Source organism: Nerophis ophidion, linkage group LG03, assembly GCF_033978795.1.
Source record: "Nerophis ophidion isolate RoL-2023_Sa linkage group LG03, RoL_Noph_v1.0, whole genome shotgun sequence".
Taxonomy (NCBI): Eukaryota; Metazoa; Chordata; class Actinopteri; order Syngnathiformes; family Syngnathidae; genus Nerophis; species Nerophis ophidion.
The window spans coordinates 3,811,456-3,830,761 of NC_084613.1; the positions used below are offsets into that span (position 1 = coordinate 3,811,456).

The 19,306-nt window shown below is 39.8% G+C and overlaps 2 protein-coding genes across 6 annotated transcripts in view; one reads left to right on the forward strand and one right to left on the reverse strand.

Moving 5' to 3' along the window:
* Positions 1 to 19,306, reverse strand: part of trim9 (tripartite motif containing 9) — a 78,733-nt gene that overhangs the window by 35,873 nt on the left and 23,554 nt on the right. For both annotated transcript variants that reach the window (XM_061893976.1, XM_061893977.1), the window contains exons 2-3: positions 14,671 to 14,766; positions 14,477 to 14,599 (exon numbers count right to left, since the gene is read on the reverse strand). In XM_061893976.1, the coding sequence (XP_061749960.1) occupies positions 14,477 to 14,599; positions 14,671 to 14,766 (219 nt within the window). The remainder of the gene's footprint in view (positions 1 to 14,476; positions 14,600 to 14,670; positions 14,767 to 19,306) is intronic.
* Positions 5,666 to 18,448, forward strand: LOC133548984 (uncharacterized). 4 transcript variants are annotated; one of them, XM_061893980.1, is made up of 2 exons: positions 5,666 to 14,372; positions 14,483 to 18,448. In XM_061893980.1, exon 2 carries the CDS (start codon positions 16,838 to 16,840, stop codon positions 17,912 to 17,914), a length of 1,077 nt encoding a protein of 358 aa, XP_061749964.1. In that variant the 5' UTR covers positions 5,666 to 14,372; positions 14,483 to 16,837; the 3' UTR covers positions 17,915 to 18,448. The 4 variants fall into 4 exon arrangements, with proteins under 4 accessions (XP_061749964.1, XP_061749963.1, XP_061749965.1 ...); XM_061893979.1 differs by having other exon boundaries at positions 14,516 to 18,448; XM_061893981.1 differs by having other exon boundaries at positions 14,519 to 18,448.

The following is a 19,306-nucleotide window of genomic DNA, read 5'->3' on the forward strand; positions in this document are numbered from 1 at the left end:
AAAGAAAGGTGGAATCAAGGATAGAATAAAACAATGAAGGAAAGAAGGAATCAAGGAAGGTAGGCTGGGAAAAAGGAAGGAAGGAAGAAGCAAGGAAGATAGGTAGGAATTAACAATGGAAGGAAGAAAAGAAGGAGGGAAAGAAAGAAGGAAAGAAGAATGGAAGGAAGGATAGAAAAAGAAACGCTGGCAGAAAGCAAGGGGGAATGGAAAGAAGGAACAAAGCAAGAAAGGAAGGAAAAGAAGAAAGAAAATAGGTAGGTAGGTTAGGATGCAAGGATGGAAGGAAAGTAAGGTGTAATCAAGGATAGAAGAAAACAAAGGAAGGAAGCAATGAAACAAAGATTGGGAGAAAGGGAAGGAAGGAAGGAATATAGGAAGAAAAAACGGATGAATAGAAAGTAAGAAGGAAGGTAAGAAAGAAGAATAGAAGGAGGAAGCCAGGAAGAGAGGTAGGAATTAACAAAGGAAGGAAGAGAAGAAGGAAGGAAGGAAGGAAAGAAGAATGTAAGAAAGTTTGGAAAAAAAACAAAGCTGGAAGGAAGCAAGGAGGAATGGAAAGAAGGAACACAGCAAGAAAGGAAGGAAATTAAGAAAGAAAATAGGAAGCAAGGAAGGATGTTAGGATGCAAGGATGGACGCAAGGAAGAAAAGAAAGGTGGAATCAAGGATAGAATAAAACAATGAAGGAAAGAAGGAATCAAGGAAGGTAGGCTGGGAAAAAGGAAGGAAGGAAGGAAGGAAGAAGGAAGGAAGAAGCAAGGAAGATAGGTAGGAATTAACAATGGAAGGAAGAAAAGAAGGAGGGAAAGAAAGAAGGAAAGAAGAATGGAAGGAAGGATAGAAAAAGAAACGCTGGCAGAAAGCAAGGAGGAATGGAAAGAAGGAACAAAGCAAGAAAGGAAGGAAAGCAAGAAAGAAAATAGGTAGGTAGGTTAGGATGCAAGGATGGAAGGAAAGTAAGGCGTAATCAAGGATAGAAGGAAACAAAGGAAGGAAGCAAGGAAACAAAGATTGGGAGAAAGGGAAGGAAGGAAGGAATATAGGAAGAAAAAACGGATGAATAGAAAGTAAGAAGGAAGGTAAGAAAGAAGAATAGAAGGAGGAAGCCAGGAAGAGAGGTAGGAATTAACGAAGGAAGGAAGGAAGAAAGGAAAGAAAAATGGAAGGAAATATGGAAAAACAAAAGCTGGGAGAAAGCAAGGAGGAATGGAAAGAAGGAACAAAGCAAGAAAGGAAGGAAAGTAAGAAAAATAAAGGAAGCAAGGAAGAAAGTTAGGATGTGAGGAAGGAAAGAAAGGTGGAATCAAGGATAGAAGAAAACAATGAAGGAAGGAAAGAAGGAAGCAAGGCTGGGAAAAAAGGAAATAATTTAGGAAGCAAGAATGGATGAACAGAAAGTAAGGAGGAAGCAAGGAAGAGAGGTAGGAATTAATGATGAAAGAAGGAAGGAAGGAAGGAAGGAAGGAACGAAGAATGTAAGGAAGTTTGGAAAAGACAAAGCTGGAAGGAAGCAAGGAGGAATGGAAAGAAGGAACACAGCAAGAAAGGAAGGAAATTAAGAAAGAAAATAGGAAGCAAGGAAGGATGTTAGGATGCAAGGAAGAAAAAAGTGGAATCAAGGATATAAGAAAACAATGAAGGAAGGAAAGAAGGAAGCAAGGCCGGGAAAAAAGGAAGGAATGTAGGAAGCAAGAACGGATGAACAGAAAGTAAGAAAGAAGGAGGAAGCAAGGGAGAGAGGTAGGAATTAACGATGAACGAAAGAAAAGAAGGAAGGAAGGAAGGAAAGCAGGAAGGAAGGAAGGAAAGAAGAATGTAAGGAAGTTTGGAAAAAACAAAGCTGGAAGGAAGCAAGGAAGCAAGGAGGAATGGAAAGAAGGAACAAAGCAAGAAAGGAAGGAAAAGAAGAAAGAAAATAGGTAGGTAGGTTAGGATGCAAGGATGGAAGGAAAGAAAGGCATAATCAAGGATAGAAGAAAACAAAGGAAGGAGGCAAGGAAACAAAGATTGGGAGAAAGGGAAGGAAGGAAGGAATATAGGAAGAAAAAACGGATGAATAGAAAGTAAGAAGGAAGGTAAGAAAGAAGAATAGAAGGAGGAAGCCAGGAGGAGAGGTAGGAATTAACGAAGGAAGGAAGGAAGAAAGGAAAGAAAAATGGAAGGAAATATGGAAAAAGAAAAGCTGGGAGAAAGCAAGGAAGAATGAAAAGAAGGAAAACAGCAAGAAAGGAAGGAAAGTAAGAAAAAAAAAGGAAGCAAGGAAGGAAGTTAGGATGCAAGGAAGGAAAGAAAGGGGGAATCAAGGATAGAAGAAAACAATGAAGGAAGGAAAGAAGGAAGCAAGGCTGGGAAAAAAGGAAAAAATGTAGGAAGCAAGAATGGATGAACAGAAAGTAAGAAAGAAGGAGGAAGCAAGGAAGAGAGGTAGGAATTAATGATGAAAGAAGGAAAGAAGGAAGGAAGGAACTAAGAATGTAAGGAAGTTTGGAAAAGACAAAGCTGGAAGGAAGCAAGGAGGAATGGAAAGAAGGAACACAGCAAGAAAGGAAGGAAATTAAGAAAGAAAATAGGAAGCAAGGAAGGATGTTAGGATGCAAGGAAGAAAAAATTGGAATCAAGGATAGAAGAAAACAATGAAGGAAGGAAAGAAGGAAGCAAGGCCGGGAAAAAAGGAAGGAATGTAGGAAGCAAGAACGGATGAACAGAAAGTAAGAAAGAAGGAGGAAGCAAGGGAGAGAGGTAGGAATTAACGATGAACGAAAGAAAAGAAGGAAGGAAGGAAGGAAAGAAGAATGTAAGGAAGTTTGGAAAAAACAAAGCTGGAAGGAAGCAAGGAGGAATGGAAAGAAGGAACAAAGCAAGAAAGGAAGGAAAGTAAGAAAGAAAATACGTAGGAAGGTTAGGATGCAAGGATGGAAGGAAAGTAAGGCGTAATCAAGGATAGAAGAAAACAAAGGAAGGAAGCAAGGAAACAAAGATTGGGAGAAAGGGAAGGAAGGAAGGAATATAGGAAGAAAAAATGGATGAATAAAAAGTAAGAAGGAAGGTAAGAAAAAAGAATAGAAGGAGCAAGCCAGGAAGAGAGGTAGGAATTAACAAAGGAAGGAAGAGAAGAAGGAAGGAAGGAAGGAAGGAAGGAAGGAAAGAAGAATGTAAGAAAGTTTGGAAAAAAAACAAAGCTGGAAGGAAGCAAGGAGGAATGGAAAGAAGGAACAAAGCAAGAAAGGAGGGAAAGTAAGAAAGAAAATACGTAGGTAGGTTAGGATGCAAGGATGGAAGGAAAGTAAGGCGTAATCAAGGATAGAAGAAAACAAAGGAAGGAAGCAAGGAAACAAAGATTGGGAGAAAGGGAAGGAAGGAAGGAATATAGGAAGAAAAAATGGATGAATAAAAAGTAAGAAGGAAGGTAAGAAAAAAGAATAGAAGGAGCAAGCCAGGAAGAGAGGTAGGAATTAACAAAGGAAGGAAGAGAAGAAGGAAGGAAGGAAGGAAGGAAGGAAGGAAAGAAGAATGTAAGAAAGTTTGGAAAAAAAACAAAGCTGGAAGGAAGCAAGGAGGAATGGAAAGAAGGAACACAGCAAGAAAGGAAGGAAATTAAGAAAGAAAATAGGAAGCAAGGAAGGATGTTAGGATGCAAGGAAGAAAAGAAAGGTGGAATCAAGGATAGAATAAAACAATGAAGGAAAGAAGGAATCAAGGAAGGTAGGCTGGGAAAAAGGAAGGAAGGAAGGAAGAAGCAAGGAAGATAGGTAGGAATTAACAATGGAAGGAAGAAAAGAAGGAGGGAAAGAAAGAAGGAAAGAAGAATGGAAGGAAGGATAGAAAAAGAAACGCTGGCAGAAAGCAAGGAGGAATGGAAAGAAGGAACAAAGCAAGAAAGGAAGGAAAGCAAGAAAGAAAATAGGTAGGTAGGTTAGGATGCAAGGATGGAAGGAAAGTAAGGCGTAATCAAGGATAGAAGGAAACAAAGGAAGGAAGCAAGGAAACAAAGATTGGGAGAAAGGGAAGGAAGGAAGGAATATAGGAAGAAAAAACGGATGAATAGAAAGTAAGAAGGAAGGTAAGAAAGAAGAATAGAAGGAGGAAGCCAGGAAGAGAGGTAGGAATTAACGAAGGAAGGAAGGAAGAAAGGAAAGAAAAATGGAAGGAAATATGGAAAAACAAAAGCTGGGAGAAAGCAAGGAGGAATGGAAAGAAGGAACAAAGCAAGAAAGGAAGGAAAGTAAGAAAAATAAAGGAAGCAAGGAAGAAAGTTAGGATGTGAGGAAGGAAAGAAAGGTGGAATCAAGGATAGAAGAAAACAATGAAGGAAGGAAAGAAGGAAGCAAGGCTGGGAAAAAAGGAAATAATTTAGGAAGCAAGAATGGATGAACAGAAAGTAAGGAGGAAGCAAGGAAGAGAGGTAGGAATTAATGATGAAAGAAGGAAGGAAGGAAGGAAGGAAGGAACGAAGAATGTAAGGAAGTTTGGAAAAGACAAAGCTGGAAGGAAGCAAGGAGGAATGGAAAGAAGGAACACAGCAAGAAAGGAAGGAAATTAAGAAAGAAAATAGGAAGCAAGGAAGGATGTTAGGATGCAAGGAAGAAAAAAGTGGAATCAAGGATATAAGAAAACAATGAAGGAAGGAAAGAAGGAAGCAAGGCCGGGAAAAAAGGAAGGAATGTAGGAAGCAAGAACGGATGAACAGAAAGTAAGAAAGAAGGAGGAAGCAAGGGAGAGAGGTAGGAATTAACGATGAACGAAAGAAAAGAAGGAAGGAAGGAAGGAAAGCAGGAAGGAAGGAAGGAAAGAAGAATGTAAGGAAGTTTGGAAAAAACAAAGCTGGAAGGAAGCAAGGAAGCAAGGAGGAATGGAAAGAAGGAACAAAGCAAGAAAGGAAGGAAAAGAAGAAAGAAAATAGGTAGGTAGGTTAGGATGCAAGGATGGAAGGAAAGAAAGGCATAATCAAGGATAGAAGAAAACAAAGGAAGGAGGCAAGGAAACAAAGATTGGGAGAAAGGGAAGGAAGGAAGGAATATAGGAAGAAAAAACGGATGAATAGAAAGTAAGAAGGAAGGTAAGAAAGAAGAATAGAAGGAGGAAGCCAGGAGGAGAGGTAGGAATTAACGAAGGAAGGAAGGAAGAAAGGAAAGAAAAATGGAAGGAAATATGGAAAAAGAAAAGCTGGGAGAAAGCAAGGAAGAATGAAAAGAAGGAAAACAGCAAGAAAGGAAGGAAAGTAAGAAAAAAAAAGGAAGCAAGGAAGGAAGTTAGGATGCAAGGAAGGAAAGAAAGGGGGAATCAAGGATAGAAGAAAACAATGAAGGAAGGAAAGAAGGAAGCAAGGCTGGGAAAAAAGGAAAAAATGTAGGAAGCAAGAATGGATGAACAGAAAGTAAGAAAGAAGGAGGAAGCAAGGAAGAGAGGTAGGAATTAATGATGAAAGAAGGAAAGAAGGAAGGAAGGAACTAAGAATGTAAGGAAGTTTGGAAAAGACAAAGCTGGAAGGAAGCAAGGAGGAATGGAAAGAAGGAACACAGCAAGAAAGGAAGGAAATTAAGAAAGAAAATAGGAAGCAAGGAAGGATGTTAGGATGCAAGGAAGAAAAAATTGGAATCAAGGATAGAAGAAAACAATGAAGGAAGGAAAGAAGGAAGCAAGGCCGTGAAAAAAGGAAGGAATGTAGGAAGCAAGAACGGATGAACAGAAAGTAAGAAAGAAGGAGGAAGCAAGGGAGAGAGGTAGGAATTAACGATGAACGAAAGAAAAGAAGGAAGGAAGGAAGGAAAGAAGAATGTAAGGAAGTTTGGAAAAAACAAAGCTGGAAGGAAGCAAGGAGGAATGGAAAGAAGGAACAAAGCAAGAAAGGAAGGAAAGTAAGAAAGAAAATACGTAGGAAGGTTAGGATGCAAGGATGGAAGGAAAGTAAGGCGTAATCAAGGATAGAAGAAAACAAAGGAAGGAAGCAAGGAAACAAAGATTGGGAGAAAGGGAAGGAAGGAAGGAATATAGGAAGAAAAAATGGATGAATAAAAAGTAAGAAGGAAGGTAAGAAAAAAGAATAGAAGGAGCAAGCCAGGAAGAGAGGTAGGAATTAACAAAGGAAGGAAGAGAAGAAGGAAGGAAGGAAGGAAGGAAGGAAGGAAAGAAGAATGTAAGAAAGTTTGGAAAAAAAACAAAGCTGGAAGGAAGCAAGGAGGAATGGAAAGAAGGAACAAAGCAAGAAAGGAGGGAAAGTAAGAAAGAAAATACGTAGGTAGGTTAGGATGCAAGGATGGAAGGAAAGTAAGGCGTAATCAAGGATAGAAGAAAACAAAGGAAGGAAGCAAGGAAACAAAGATTGGGAGAAAGGGAAGGAAGGAAGGAATATAGGAAGAAAAAATGGATGAATAAAAAGTAAGAAGGAAGGTAAGAAAAAAGAATAGAAGGAGCAAGCCAGGAAGAGAGGTAGGAATTAACAAAGGAAGGAAGAGAAGAAGGAAGGAAGGAAGGAAGGAAGGAAGGAAAGAAGAATGTAAGAAAGTTTGGAAAAAAAACAAAGCTGGAAGGAAGCAAGGAGGAATGGAAAGAAGGAACACAGCAAGAAAGGAAGGAAATTAAGAAAGAAAATAGGAAGCAAGGAAGGATGTTAGGATGCAAGGAAGAAAAGAAAGGTGGAATCAAGGATAGAATAAAACAATGAAGGAAAGAAGGAATCAAGGAAGGTAGGCTGGGAAAAAGGAAGGAAGGAAGGAAGAAGCAAGGAAGATAGGTAGGAATTAACAATGGAAGGAAGAAAAGAAGGAGGGAAAGAAAGAAGGAAAGAAGAATGGAAGGAAGGATAGAAAAAGAAACGCTGGCAGAAAGCAAGGAGGAATGGAAAGAAGGAACAAAGCAAGAAAGGAAGGAAAGTAAGGCGTAATCAAGGATAGAAGGAAACAAAGGAAGGAAGCAAGGAAACAAAGATTGGGAGAAAGGGAAGTAAGGAAGGAATATAGGAAGAAAAAATGGATGAATAAAAAGTAAGAAGGAAGGTAAGAAAGAAGAATAGAAGGAGCAAGCCAGGAAAAGAGGTAGGAATTAACGAAGGAAGGAAGAGAAGAAGGAAGGAAGGAAGGAAAGAAGAATGTAAGAAAGTTTGGGAAAAAAAACAAAGCTGGAAGGAAGCAAGGAGGAATGGAAAGAAGGAACACAGCAAGAAAGGAAGGAAATTAAGAAAGAAAATAGGAAGCAAGGAAGGATGTTAGGATGGAAGGATGGACACAAGGAAGAAAAGAAAGGTGGAATCAAGGATAGAATAAAACAATGAAGGAAAGAAGGAATCAAGGAAGGTAGGCTGGGAAAAAGGAAGGAAGGAAGGAAGGAAGAAGCAAGGAAGATAGGTAGGAATTAACAATGGAAGGAAGAAAAGAAGGAGGGAAAGAAAGAAGGAAAGAAGAATGGAAGGAAGGATAGAAAAAGAAACGCTGGCAGAAAGCAAGGAGGAATGGAAAGAAGGAACAAAGCAAGAAAGGAAGGAAAGTAAGAAAGAAAATAGGTAGGTAGGTTAGGATGCAAGGATGGAAGGAAAGTAAGGTGTAATCAAGGATAGAAGAAAACAAAGGAAGGAAGCAAGGAAACAAAGATTGGGAGAAAGGGAAGGAAGGAAGGAATATAGGAAGAAAAAACGGATGAATAGAAAGTAAGAAGGAAGGTAACAAAGAAGAATAGAAGGAGGAAGCCAGGAAGAGAGGTAGGAATTAACGAAGGAAGGAAGGAAGAAAGGAAAGAAAAATGGAAGGAAATATGGAAAAACAAAAGCTGGGAGAAAGCAAGGAGGAATGGAAAGAAGGCACAAAGCAAGAAAGGAAGGAAAGTAAGAAAAATAAAGGAAGCAAGGAAGAAAGTTAGGATGCAAGGATGGATGCGAGGAAGGAAAGAAAGGTGGAATCAAGGATAGAAGAAAACAATGAAGGAAGGAAAGAAGGAAGCAAGGCTGGGAAAAAAGGAAGGAATGTAGGAAGCAAGAACGGAGGGAACAGAAAGTAAGGAGGAAGCAGGTAGGAATTAACGATGAAAGGAAGGAAAGAAGGAAGGAAGGAAAGAAGAATGTAAGGAAGTTTGGAAAAAACTACGCTGGAAGGAAGCAAGGAAGCAAGGAGGAATGGAAAGAAGGAACACAGCAAGAAAGGAAGGAAATTAAGAAAGAAAATAGGAAGCAAGGAAGGATGTTAGGATGCAAGGATGGACGCAAGGAATAAAAGAAAGGTGGAAACAAGGATAAAAGAAAACAATGAAGGAAAGAAGGAATCAAGGAAGGTAGAATGGGAAAAAGGAAGGAAGGAAGGAAGAAGCAAGGAAGATAGGTAGGAATTAACAATGGAAGGAAGAAAAGAAGGAGGGAAAGAAAGAAGGAAAGAAGAATGGAAGGAAGGATAGAAAAAGAAAAGCTGGCAGAAAGCAAGGAGGAATGGAAAGAAGGAACAACGCAAGAAAGGAAGGAAAGTAAGAAAGAAAATAGGTAGGTAGGTTAGGATGCAAGGATGGAAGGAAAGTAAGGCGTAATCAAGGATAGAAGAAAACAAAGGAAGGAAATGAAGGAAGCAAGGAAACAAAGATTGGGAGAAAGGGAAGGAAGGAAGGAATATAGGAAGAAAAAACGGATGAATAGAAAGTAAGAAGGAAGGTAAGAAAGAAGAATAGAAGGAGGAAGCCAGGAGGAGAGGTAGGAATTAACGAAGGAAGGAAGGAAGCAAGGAAAGAAAAATGGAAGGAAATATGGAAAAAGAAAAGCTGGGAGAAAGCAAAGAGGAATGGAAAGAAGGAACAAAGCAAGAAAGGAAGGAAAGTAAGAAAAAAAGGGAGCAAGGAAGGAAGTTAGGATGCAAGGATGGATGCAAGGAAGGAAAGAAAGGTGGAATCAAGGATAGAAGAAAACAATGAAGGAAGGAAAGAAGGAAGCAAGGCTGGGAAAAAAGGAAATAATTTAGGAAGCAAGAATGGATGAACAGAAAGTAAGAAAGAAGGAGGAAGCAAGGAAGAGAGGTAGGAATTAATGATGAAAGAAGGAAAGAAGGAAGGAAGGAACTAAGAATGTAAGGAAGTTTGGAAAAGACAAAGCTGGAAGGAAGCAAGGAGGAATGGAAAGAAGGAACACAGCAAGAAAGGAAGGAAATTAAGAAAGAAAATAGGAAGCAAGGAAGGATGTTAGGATGCAAGGAAGAAAAAATTGGAATCAAGGATAGAAGAAAACAGTGAAGGAAGGAAAGAAGGAAGCAAGGCCGGGAAAAAAGGAAGGAATGTAGGAAGCAAGAACGGATGAACAGAAAGTAAGAAAGAAGGAGGAAGCAAGGGAGAGAGGTAGGAATTAACGATGAACGAAAGAAAAGAAGGAAGGAAGGAAGGAAAGCAGGAAGGAAGGAAGGAAAGAAGAATGTAAGGAAGTTTGGAAAAAACAAAGCTGGAAGGAAGCAAGGAAGCAAGGAGGAATGTAAAGAAGGAACAAAGCAAGAGAGGAAGGAAAGTAAGAAAGAAAATAGGTAGGTAGGTTAGGATGCAAGGATGGAAGGAAAGTAAGGTGTAATCAAGGATAGAAGAAAACAAAGGAAGGAAGCAAGGAAACAAAGATTGGGAGAAAGGGAAGGAAGGAAGGAATATAGGAAGAAAAAACGGATGAATAGAAAGTAAGAAGGAAGGTAAGAAAGAAGAATAGAAGGAGGAAGCCAGGATGAGAGGTAGGAATTAACGAAGGAAGGAAGGAAGAAAGGAAAGAAAAATGGAAGGAAATATGGAAAAAGAAAAGCTGGGAGAAAGCAAGGAAGAATGAAAAGAAGGAAAACAGCAAGAAAGGAAGGAAAGTAAGAAAAAAAAAGGAAGCAAGGAAGGAAGTTAGGATGCAAGGAACGAAAGAAAGGGGGAATCAAGGATAGAAGAAAACAATGAAGGAAGGAAAGAAGGAAGCAAGGCTGGGAAAAAAGGAAAGAATGTAGGAAGCAAGAATGGATGAACAGAAAGTAAGGAGGAAGCAAGGAAGAGAGGTAGGAATTAATGATGAAAGAAGGAAGGAAGGAAGGAAGGAACGAAGAATGTAAGGAAGTTTGGAAAAGACAAAGCTGGAAGGAAGCAAGGAGGAATGGAAAGAAGGAACACAGCAAGAAAGGAAGGAAATTAAGAAAGAAAATAGGAAGCAAGGAAGGATGTTAGGATGCAAGGAAGAAAAGAAAAGTGGAATCAAGGATAGAAGAAAACAATGAAGGAAGGAAAGAAGGAAGCAAGGCTGGGAAAAAAGGAAGGAATCTAGGAAGCAAGAACGGATGAACAGAGAGTAAGAAAGAAGGAGGAAGCAAGGAAGGGAGGTAGGAATTAACGATGAAAGAAAGAAAAGAAGGAAGGAAGGAAGGAAGGAAGGAAAGAAGAATGTAAGGAAGTTTGGAAAAAACAAAGCTGGAAGGAAGCAAGGAGGAATGGAAAGAAGGAACAAAGCAAGAAAGGAAGGAAAAGAAGAAAGAAAATAGGTAGGTAGGTTAGGATGCAAGGATGGAAAGAAAGTAAGGCGTAATCAAGGATAGAAGAAAACAAAGGAAGGAAGCAAGGAAACAAAGATTGGGAGAAAGGGAAGGAAGGAAGGAAGGAATATAGGAAGAAAAAACGGATGAATAGAAAGTAAGAAGGAAGGTAAGAAAGAAGAATATAAGGAGGAAGCCAGGAAGAGAGGTAGGAATTAACAAAGGAAGGAAGAAAAGAAGGAAGGAAGGAAGCAAGGAAAGAAAAATGGAAGGAAATATGGAAAAAGAAAAGCTGGGAAGAATGGAAAGAAGGAACAAAGCAAGAAAGGAAGGAAAGTACAGTAAGAAAAAAAAGGAAGCAAGGAAGGAAGTTAGGATGCAAGGATGGACGCAAAGAAGGAAAGAAAGGTGGAATCAATGATAGAAGAAAACAATGAAGGAAGGAAAGAAGGAAGCAAGGCTGGGAAAAAAGGAAGGAATGTAGGAAGCAAGAACGGATGAACAGAAAGTAAGAAAGAAGGAGGGAGCAAGGAAGAGAGGTAGGAATTAACGATGAAAGGAAGAAAAGAAGGAAGGAAGGAAGGAAAGAAGGAAGGAAGGAAGGAAAGAAGAATGTAAGGAAGTTTGGAAGAAACAAAGCTGGAAGGAAGCAATGAAGCAAGGAGGAATGGAAAGAAGGAAAACAGCAAGAAAAGAAGGAAATTAAGAAAGAAAATAGGAAGCAAGGAACGATGTTAGGATGCAAGGATGGAGGCAAGGAAAAAAGAAAGGTGGAATCAAGGATAGAAGAAAACAATGAAGGAAGGAAAGAAGGAAGCAAAGCCGGGAAAAAGGGAAGGAATGTAGGAAGCAGGAACGGATGAACAGAAAGTAAGAAAGAAGGAGGAAGCAAGGAAGAGAGGTAGGAATTAACGATGAAAGGAAGAAAAGAAGGAAAGAGGAATGTAAGGAAGTTTGGAAAAACAAACCTGGAAGGAAGCAAGGAGGAATGGAAAGAAGGAACACAGCAATAAAGGAAGGAAATTAAGAAAGAAAATAGGAAGCAAGGAAGGATGTTAGGATGCAAGGATGGATGCAAGGAAAAAAGAAAGGTGGAATCAAGGATAGAAGAAAACAATGAAAGAAAGAAGGAATCAAGGAAGGTAGGCTGGGAAAAAGGAAGGAAGGAAGGAAAGAAGGAAGGAAGGAAGAAGCAAGGAAGATGGGTAGGAATTAACAATGGAAGGAAGAAAAGAAGGAAGGAAAGAAAGAAGGAAAGAAGAATGGAAGGAAGGATAGAAAAAGAAAAGCTAGCAGAAAGCAAGGAGGAATGGAAAGAAGGAACAAAGCAAGAAAGAAAAGAAAGTAAGAAAGAAAATAGGAGGCAAGGAAAGAAGTCAGGATGCAAGGAAGGTGGATTTAAGGATAGAAGAAAACAATGAAGGAAGGAAAGAAGGAAGCAAGGAGGCAAGGCTGGGAAAAAAGGAAGGAAGGAAGGAATGTAGGAAGCAAGAACGGATGAATAGAAAGTAAGAAGGAAGGAAGAAGCAAGGAAGAGAGTTAGGAATTAACGATGGAAGGAAGGAAGAAAGGCAGGAAGGAAGAAGCAAGGAAGATAGGTAGGAATTAACGATGGAAGGAAGAAAAGAAGGAAGGAAAGAAAGAGGGAAAGAAGAATGGAAGGAATGATAGAAAAAAGAATAGCTGTCAGAAAGCAATGAGGAATGGAAAGAAGGAACAAAGCAAGAAAGAAAAGAAAGTAAGAAAGAAAATAGGAAGCAAGGAAAGAAGTTAGGATGCAAGGAAGGTGGATTTAGGGATAGAAGAAAACAATGAAGGAAGGAAGCAAGGAGGCAAGGCTGGGAAAAAAGGAAGGTAGGAATGTAGGAAGCAAGAACGGATGAACAGAAATTAAGAAGGAAGGAGGAAGCAAGGAAGAGAGTTAGGAATTAACAATGGAAAGAAGAAAGGAAGGAAGGCAGGAAGAAAGGAAGGAAGGAAGAAAGAATAAAGAAAAGCTAGAGAAAGCAAGGAGGAATGGAAAGAAGGAACTTAGCAAGAAAGAAAGGAAAGTAAGAAAGAAAATAGGAAGCCAGGAAGGAAGTTAGGATGCAAGAAAGGAAAGAAAGGTGGAATCAAGGATAGAAGAAAACAATGAAGGAATGAAATAAGGACGCAAGGAAGCAAGGCTGGGAAAAAGGAAATAAAGAAGAAAGCAATGAAAGAAGGAAGGATGTAAAAAAGGAAGGAAGGAAGTTAGGATGCAAGGATGGAAAGAAAGGTGGAATCAAGGGTAGAAGACAACAATGAAGGAAGTAACGAAAGAAGCAAGGAAGGAAGACTGACAAAAAAAAGGAAGGAAGGAAGGAATGTAGGAAGCAAGAATGGATGAATAGAAAGTAAGAAGGAAGGAATGAAGGAAGGAAGGAAGGAAGGAAAGAAGAATGGAAGGAAGGATGGAAAAATAAAAGCTGGAAGAAAGCAAGAAAGCAAGGAGGAATGGAAAGTAGGAACATAGCAAGAAAGAAAGGAAAGTAAGAAAGAAAATAGGAAGCCAGGAAGAAAGTTAGGATGCAAAGAAGGAAAGAAAGATGGAATCAAGGATAGAAGAAAACAATGAAGGAAGGAAAGAAGGACACAAGGAAGCAAGGCTGGAAAAAAAGGAAATAAGGAAGAAAGCAATGAAAGAAGGACGGATGTAAAGAGGGAAGGTAAGGAGGTGTGTGGAAGGAAGGAAGGAAGTTAGGATGCAAGGATGGAAAGAAAGGTGGAATCAAGGGTAGAAGACAACAACGAAGGAAGGAAAGAAGGAAGGCTGATAAAACAAGGAAGGAAGGAAGGAAGGAATGTAGGAAGCAAGAACAGATGAATAGAAAGTAAGAAGGAAGGAAGGAAAGAAGAATGGAAGGAAGGATAGAAAGATAAAAGCTGGAAGAAAGCAAGAAAGCAGGGAGGAATGGAAAGAGGCAACAAAGCAATTAAGAAAGGAAAGTAAGAAAGAAAATAGGAAGCCAGGAAGGAAGTTAGGATGCAAGGAAGGAAAGAAAGGTGGAATCAAGGATAGAAGAAAATGAAGGAAGGAAAGAAGGATGCAAGGAAGCAAGGCTGGGAAAAAGGAAATAAGGAAGAAAGTAATGAAAGAAGGAAGGATGTAAAGAAGGAAGATAAAGAGGTGTGTGGAAGGAAGGAAGGAAGTTAGGATGCAAGGATGGAAAGAAAGGTGGAATTAAGGATAGAAGAAAACAATGAAGGAAGGAAAGAAGGACGCGAGGAAGGAAGGCTGACAAAAAAGGAAGGAAGGAAGGAAGGAAGGAATGTAGGAAGCAAGAATGAATGAATAGAAAGTAAGAAGGAAGGACGGAAGGAAGGAAGGAATTAATGATGGAAGGAAGAAAAGAAGGAAAGATGGAAAAAGAAAAGCTGGAAGGAAGCAAGGAGGAATGGAAAGAAGGAACAAACCAAGAAAAGAAAGGAAAATAAGAAAGAAAATAGGAATCAAGGAAGGATGTTAGGATGCAATGACGGACGCAAGGAAGGAAAGAAAGGTGGAATCAAGGATAGAAGAAAACAATGAAGGAAAGAGGGAATCAAGGAAGGTAGGCTGGGAAAAAGGAAGGAAGGAAGAAAGCAATGAAGGAAGGAAGGAAGGAAGGAAGGAAGGTAGAAAGGAAGAAAGAAATGAAGGAAGGAAGGAAGGAAGGAAGGTAGAAAGGAAGGAAGGAAGGAAGGAAGGTAGAAAGGAAGAAAGAAATGAAGGAAGGAAGGAAGGAAGGAAGGTAGAAAGGAAGGAAGGAAGAAAGAAATGAAGGAAGGAAGGAAGGAAGGAAGGTAGAAAGGAAGGAAGGAAGGTAAGAAGGAAGGAAGGTGTGTAACATGCATTAGTTAGTTTCTTCTTCATCAGTGATGTCATCATGAAGAAGAAGATTGCAGTCACATGACCTCCATGAGGTGAGTGTGAGAAAGTAATGACATGCAATATTCAGCAACAACACAAACATACACAATATCAGTGTGTTGTTGTTGTTGTTGTTGTTGTTGTTGTTGTTCCTCACCTTCAGCTTGTGTTCGTGCTCGTTGTTGACGCGCCCCAGCAGCTGCGCCTTCCGCCGGTTGAGAGCGTCGATGAGGGCGTCGCACTGCGCCACCAGACAGGCCTCGAACTCCACGCCGTTCTCCTGCAAGATCCACAACACCCATGATGCTTTGTGTGGAAGTGCGGGGGCGTGCGACACGGCGCCGCTCGCACCTGGATGTGCTGCACCGTGTTCCTCAGCTCCACCAGGAACTCCTTGGCCTCGCTGGCTCGATCGGAGAGTCCGTTGAGCGCCTGGGACAGCTGACCCTGGAGGAGAGACAACGTGTTAGACCTTGGACCTGGGAAACAAACCACCACAACATCTGTGTCCTGGCTACTCAGCACAACATGGGTGACCAGGTGACCTACTCAGTGGCCCAGTGGGTAGAGTGTCCGCCCTGGGATGGGTAAGTCGTGAGTTCAAACCCGGTATTTTGTGGGTTTGGCACTGAATGGAGATGTGGACATGCGGAGTAAGTACTCTTCATTCTCTAGCGGGTGACTTTTCAAATGATGCTACATATTAGCAGTCATGCTACTTTTTGTAGCAACGTGACGAATTACGGTTGTCTGTTCGACATATTTAAGGCTGCCATGGATGAAGTGCTGGCTGTCCAGGGTCGGGACCCGGGGTGGACCACATGCCGGTGCGTCAGTTGGGGACATCTCTGCACTGATGACCTGTCTCCACTCAGGATGGTCTCCTGTTGGCCCCACTATGGACTGGACTTTCACTATTGTGTTGGATCCACTATGGACTGGACTCTCACTATTATGTTGGATCCACTATGGACTTATGCTGGACTCTCACACTTATGTTAGATCCACTATGGACTGGACTCTCACTATTATGTTAGATCCACTATGGACTGGACTCTCACTATTATGTTAGATCCACTATGGACTGGACTCTCACTATTATGTTAGATCCACTATGGACTGGACTCTCACTATTGTGTTAGATCCACTATGGACTGGACTCTCACTATTATATTAGATCCACTATGGACTGGACTCTCACTATTATGTTAGATCCACTATGGACTGGACTCTCACTATTATGTTAGATCCACTATGGACTGGACTCTCACTATTATGTTAGATCCACTATGGACTGGACTCTCACTATTATGTTAGATCCACTATGGACTGGACTCTCACTATTATGTTAGATCCACTATGGACTGGACTTTCACTATTCTGTTAGATCCACTATGGACTGGACTTTCACTATTATGTTGGATCCACTATGGACTGGACTCTCACTATTATGTTAGATCCACTATGGACTGGACTCTCACTATTATTTTAGATCCACTATGGACTGGACTCTCACTATTATGTTAGATCCACTATGGACTGGACTCTCACTATTATGTTAGATCCACTATGGACTGGACTCTCACTCTTATGTTAGATCCACTATGGACTGGACTTTCACTATTCTGTTAGATCCACTATGGACTGGACTTTCACTATTATGTTAGATCCACTATGGACTGGACTTTCACTATTCTGTTAGATCCACTATGGACTGGACTTTCACTATTATGTTAGATCCACTATGGACTGGACTCTCACTATTATGTTAGATCCACTATGGACTGGACTCTCACTATTATTTTAGATCCACTATGGACTGGACTCTCACTCTTATGTTAGATCCACTATGGACTGGACTCTCACTATTATGTTAGATCCACTATGGACTGGACTCTCACTATTATGTTAAATCCACTATGGACTGGACTCTCACTATTATGTTAGATCCACTATGGACTGGACTCTTATTATTATGTTAGATCCACTATGGACTGGACTCACACTATTATGTTAGATCCACTATGGACTGGACTCTCACTATTATGTTAGATCCACTATGGACTGGACTCTCACTATTATGTTAGATCCACTATGGACTTGACTCTCACTATTATGTTAGATCCACTATGGACTGGACTCTCACTATTATATTAGATCCACTATGGACTGGACTCTCACACTATTATGTTAGATTCACTATGGACTGGACTCTCACTATTATGTTAGATCCACTATGGACTGGACTCTCACAATATTATGGTTATGACATAATTAAAGTCTGTTAGTGTGTAAAGTTTAAAACTAAAGACATCCAGTCACAGGAATTTAGTGAAAGTCTTTTAAAATGTGAGTCTTGGGCAAACAATAAAAGTTGACGTTTCAGACTTTGCTCAGCTGTCGCCTTCCACGCTGCCGTCTGTGGAATACCAGCGGCAGCTGTCATGCTGCTCCCAAACGTCGGAAGTCAAAGGTGAACCCCTCACGGACACTAGGCAAGACCATTTGAGTGGCGAATATGGCACACGAGAGACAAGACGATACAAAATGGCACAGGAGAGACAAGACGATACCGTGTGGCACACAGGAGACAGGACGATACAATATGATACACGAGAGACAAGACGATACAATATGGCACACGAGAGACAAGACGATACCGTATGGCACAGGAGAGACAAGACGATACAGTATGGCACACGAGAGACAAGACGATACAATATGGCACACAAGAGACAAGACGATACAGTATGGCACACGAGAGACAAGACGATACAGTATGGCACACGAGAGACAAGACGATACCAAATGGCACAGGAGAGACAAGACGATACCGTATGGCACACAGGAGACAGGACGATACAATATGATACACGAGAGACAAGACGATACAATATGGCACACGAGAGACAAGACGATACCGTATGGTACACGAGAGACAAGACGATACAATATGGCACACGAGAGACAAGACGATACAATATGGCACACGAGAGACAAGACGATACAGTATGGCGCACGAGAGACAAGACGATACAAAATGGCACAGGAGAGACAAGACGATACCGTATGGCACACAGGAGACAGGACGACACAATATGATACACGAGAGACAAGACGATACAATATGGCACACGAGAGACAAGACGATACCGTATGGCACACGAGAGACAAGACGATACAATATGGCACACGAGAGGCAAGACGATACAATATGGCACACGAGAGACAAGACGATACCGTATGGCACACGAGAGACAAGACGATACAGTATGGCACACGAGAGACAAGACGATACAAAATGGCACAGGAGAGACAAGACGATACCGTATGGCACACAGGAGACAGGACTATACAATATGATACACGAGAGACAAGACGATACAATATGGCACACGAGAGACAAGACGATACCGTATGGCACACGAGAGACAAGACGATACCGTATGGCACACGAGAGACAAGACGATACCGTATGGCACACGAGAGACAAGACGATACAATATGGCACACGAGAGGCAAGACGATACAATATGGCACAGGAGAGACAAGACGATACAATATGGCACACGAGAGACAAGAGGATACAATATAGCACACGAGAGACAAGACGATACAGTATGGCACACGAGAGACAAGGCGATACAAAATGTCACAGGAGAGACAAGACGATAAAATATGGCACACGAGAGACAAGGCGATACAAAATGTCACACGAGAGACAAGACGATACAATATGGCACACGAGAGACAAGACGATACAATATCATTCTGTTGTATCATTGTTTATACATTGTGTGTTAACAGAAAACTTTTTAGTATCAAACCCTTAATGAGGAAGCTGGGAAGCACACGGACAAGAGCGGGAACAATGAAGCTAAGCGAGTGGAATATTATTATTGCACAGTTTAATATATGTATATTATATTTATATTACTCTCATGTGATAATGCTGTATAATAGACTGTATGTATATTATTCACATGTAAATAATGCTGTATAATAGACTGTATGTATATTATTCACATGTGAATAATGCTGTATAATAGACTTTATTTATATTATTCACATGTAAATAATGCTGTATAACAGACTTTATTTATATTATTCACATGTGAATAATGCTGTATAATAGACTTTATTTATATTATTCACATGTAAATAATGCTGTATAACAGACTTTATTTATATTATTCACATGTAAATAATGCTGTATAACAGACTTTATTTATATTATTCACATGTAAATAATGCTGTATAATAGACTTTATTTATATTATTCACATGTAAATAATGCTGTATAACAGACTTTATTTATATTATTCACATGTAAATAATGCTGTATAATAGACTGTATTTATATTATTATTTATATGTGAATAATGCTGTATAATAGACTATGTATATTATTCACATGTGAATAATGCTGTATAATAGACTTTATTTATATTATTCACATGTAAATAATGCTGTATAATAGACTTTATTTATATTATTCACATGTGAATAATGCTGTATAATAGACTTTATTTATATTATTCACATGTAAATAATGCTGTATAACAGACTTTATTTATATTATTCACATGTGAATAATGCTGTATAATAGACTGTATTTATATTATTCACATGTAAATAATGCTGTATAACAGACTTTATTTATATTATTCACATGTGAATAATGCTGTATAGTATTTATTGTCTATTGTGAGCGAACTGTGGTGCTGAATTTCCCCCAGGGATCAATAAAGTACTTTCTTTTCTATTCTATTTAATAGCATTGTAGTCCACTTTCAGCCCACGTCAGCTAATACTCACACAGAACTATAATAATAATAACATTTATCCATATTAAAATCCCAGCTTTCATGTGGTAAAACATGATGTGCAACAGGATGAGTGCATTATTCATCACTTGCATCATCAATAATGCACGAGACGCTCTTATTGACACCAAAAAAGCAGTACAATCTTGGTGATAATAATA

Excerpts from the sequence above, each read along its gene's own strand:
- LOC133548984 (XM_061893980.1), top strand. The coding sequence starts at position 16,838 with ATGGCACACGAGAGACAAGACGATACAAAATGGCACAGGAGAGACAAG.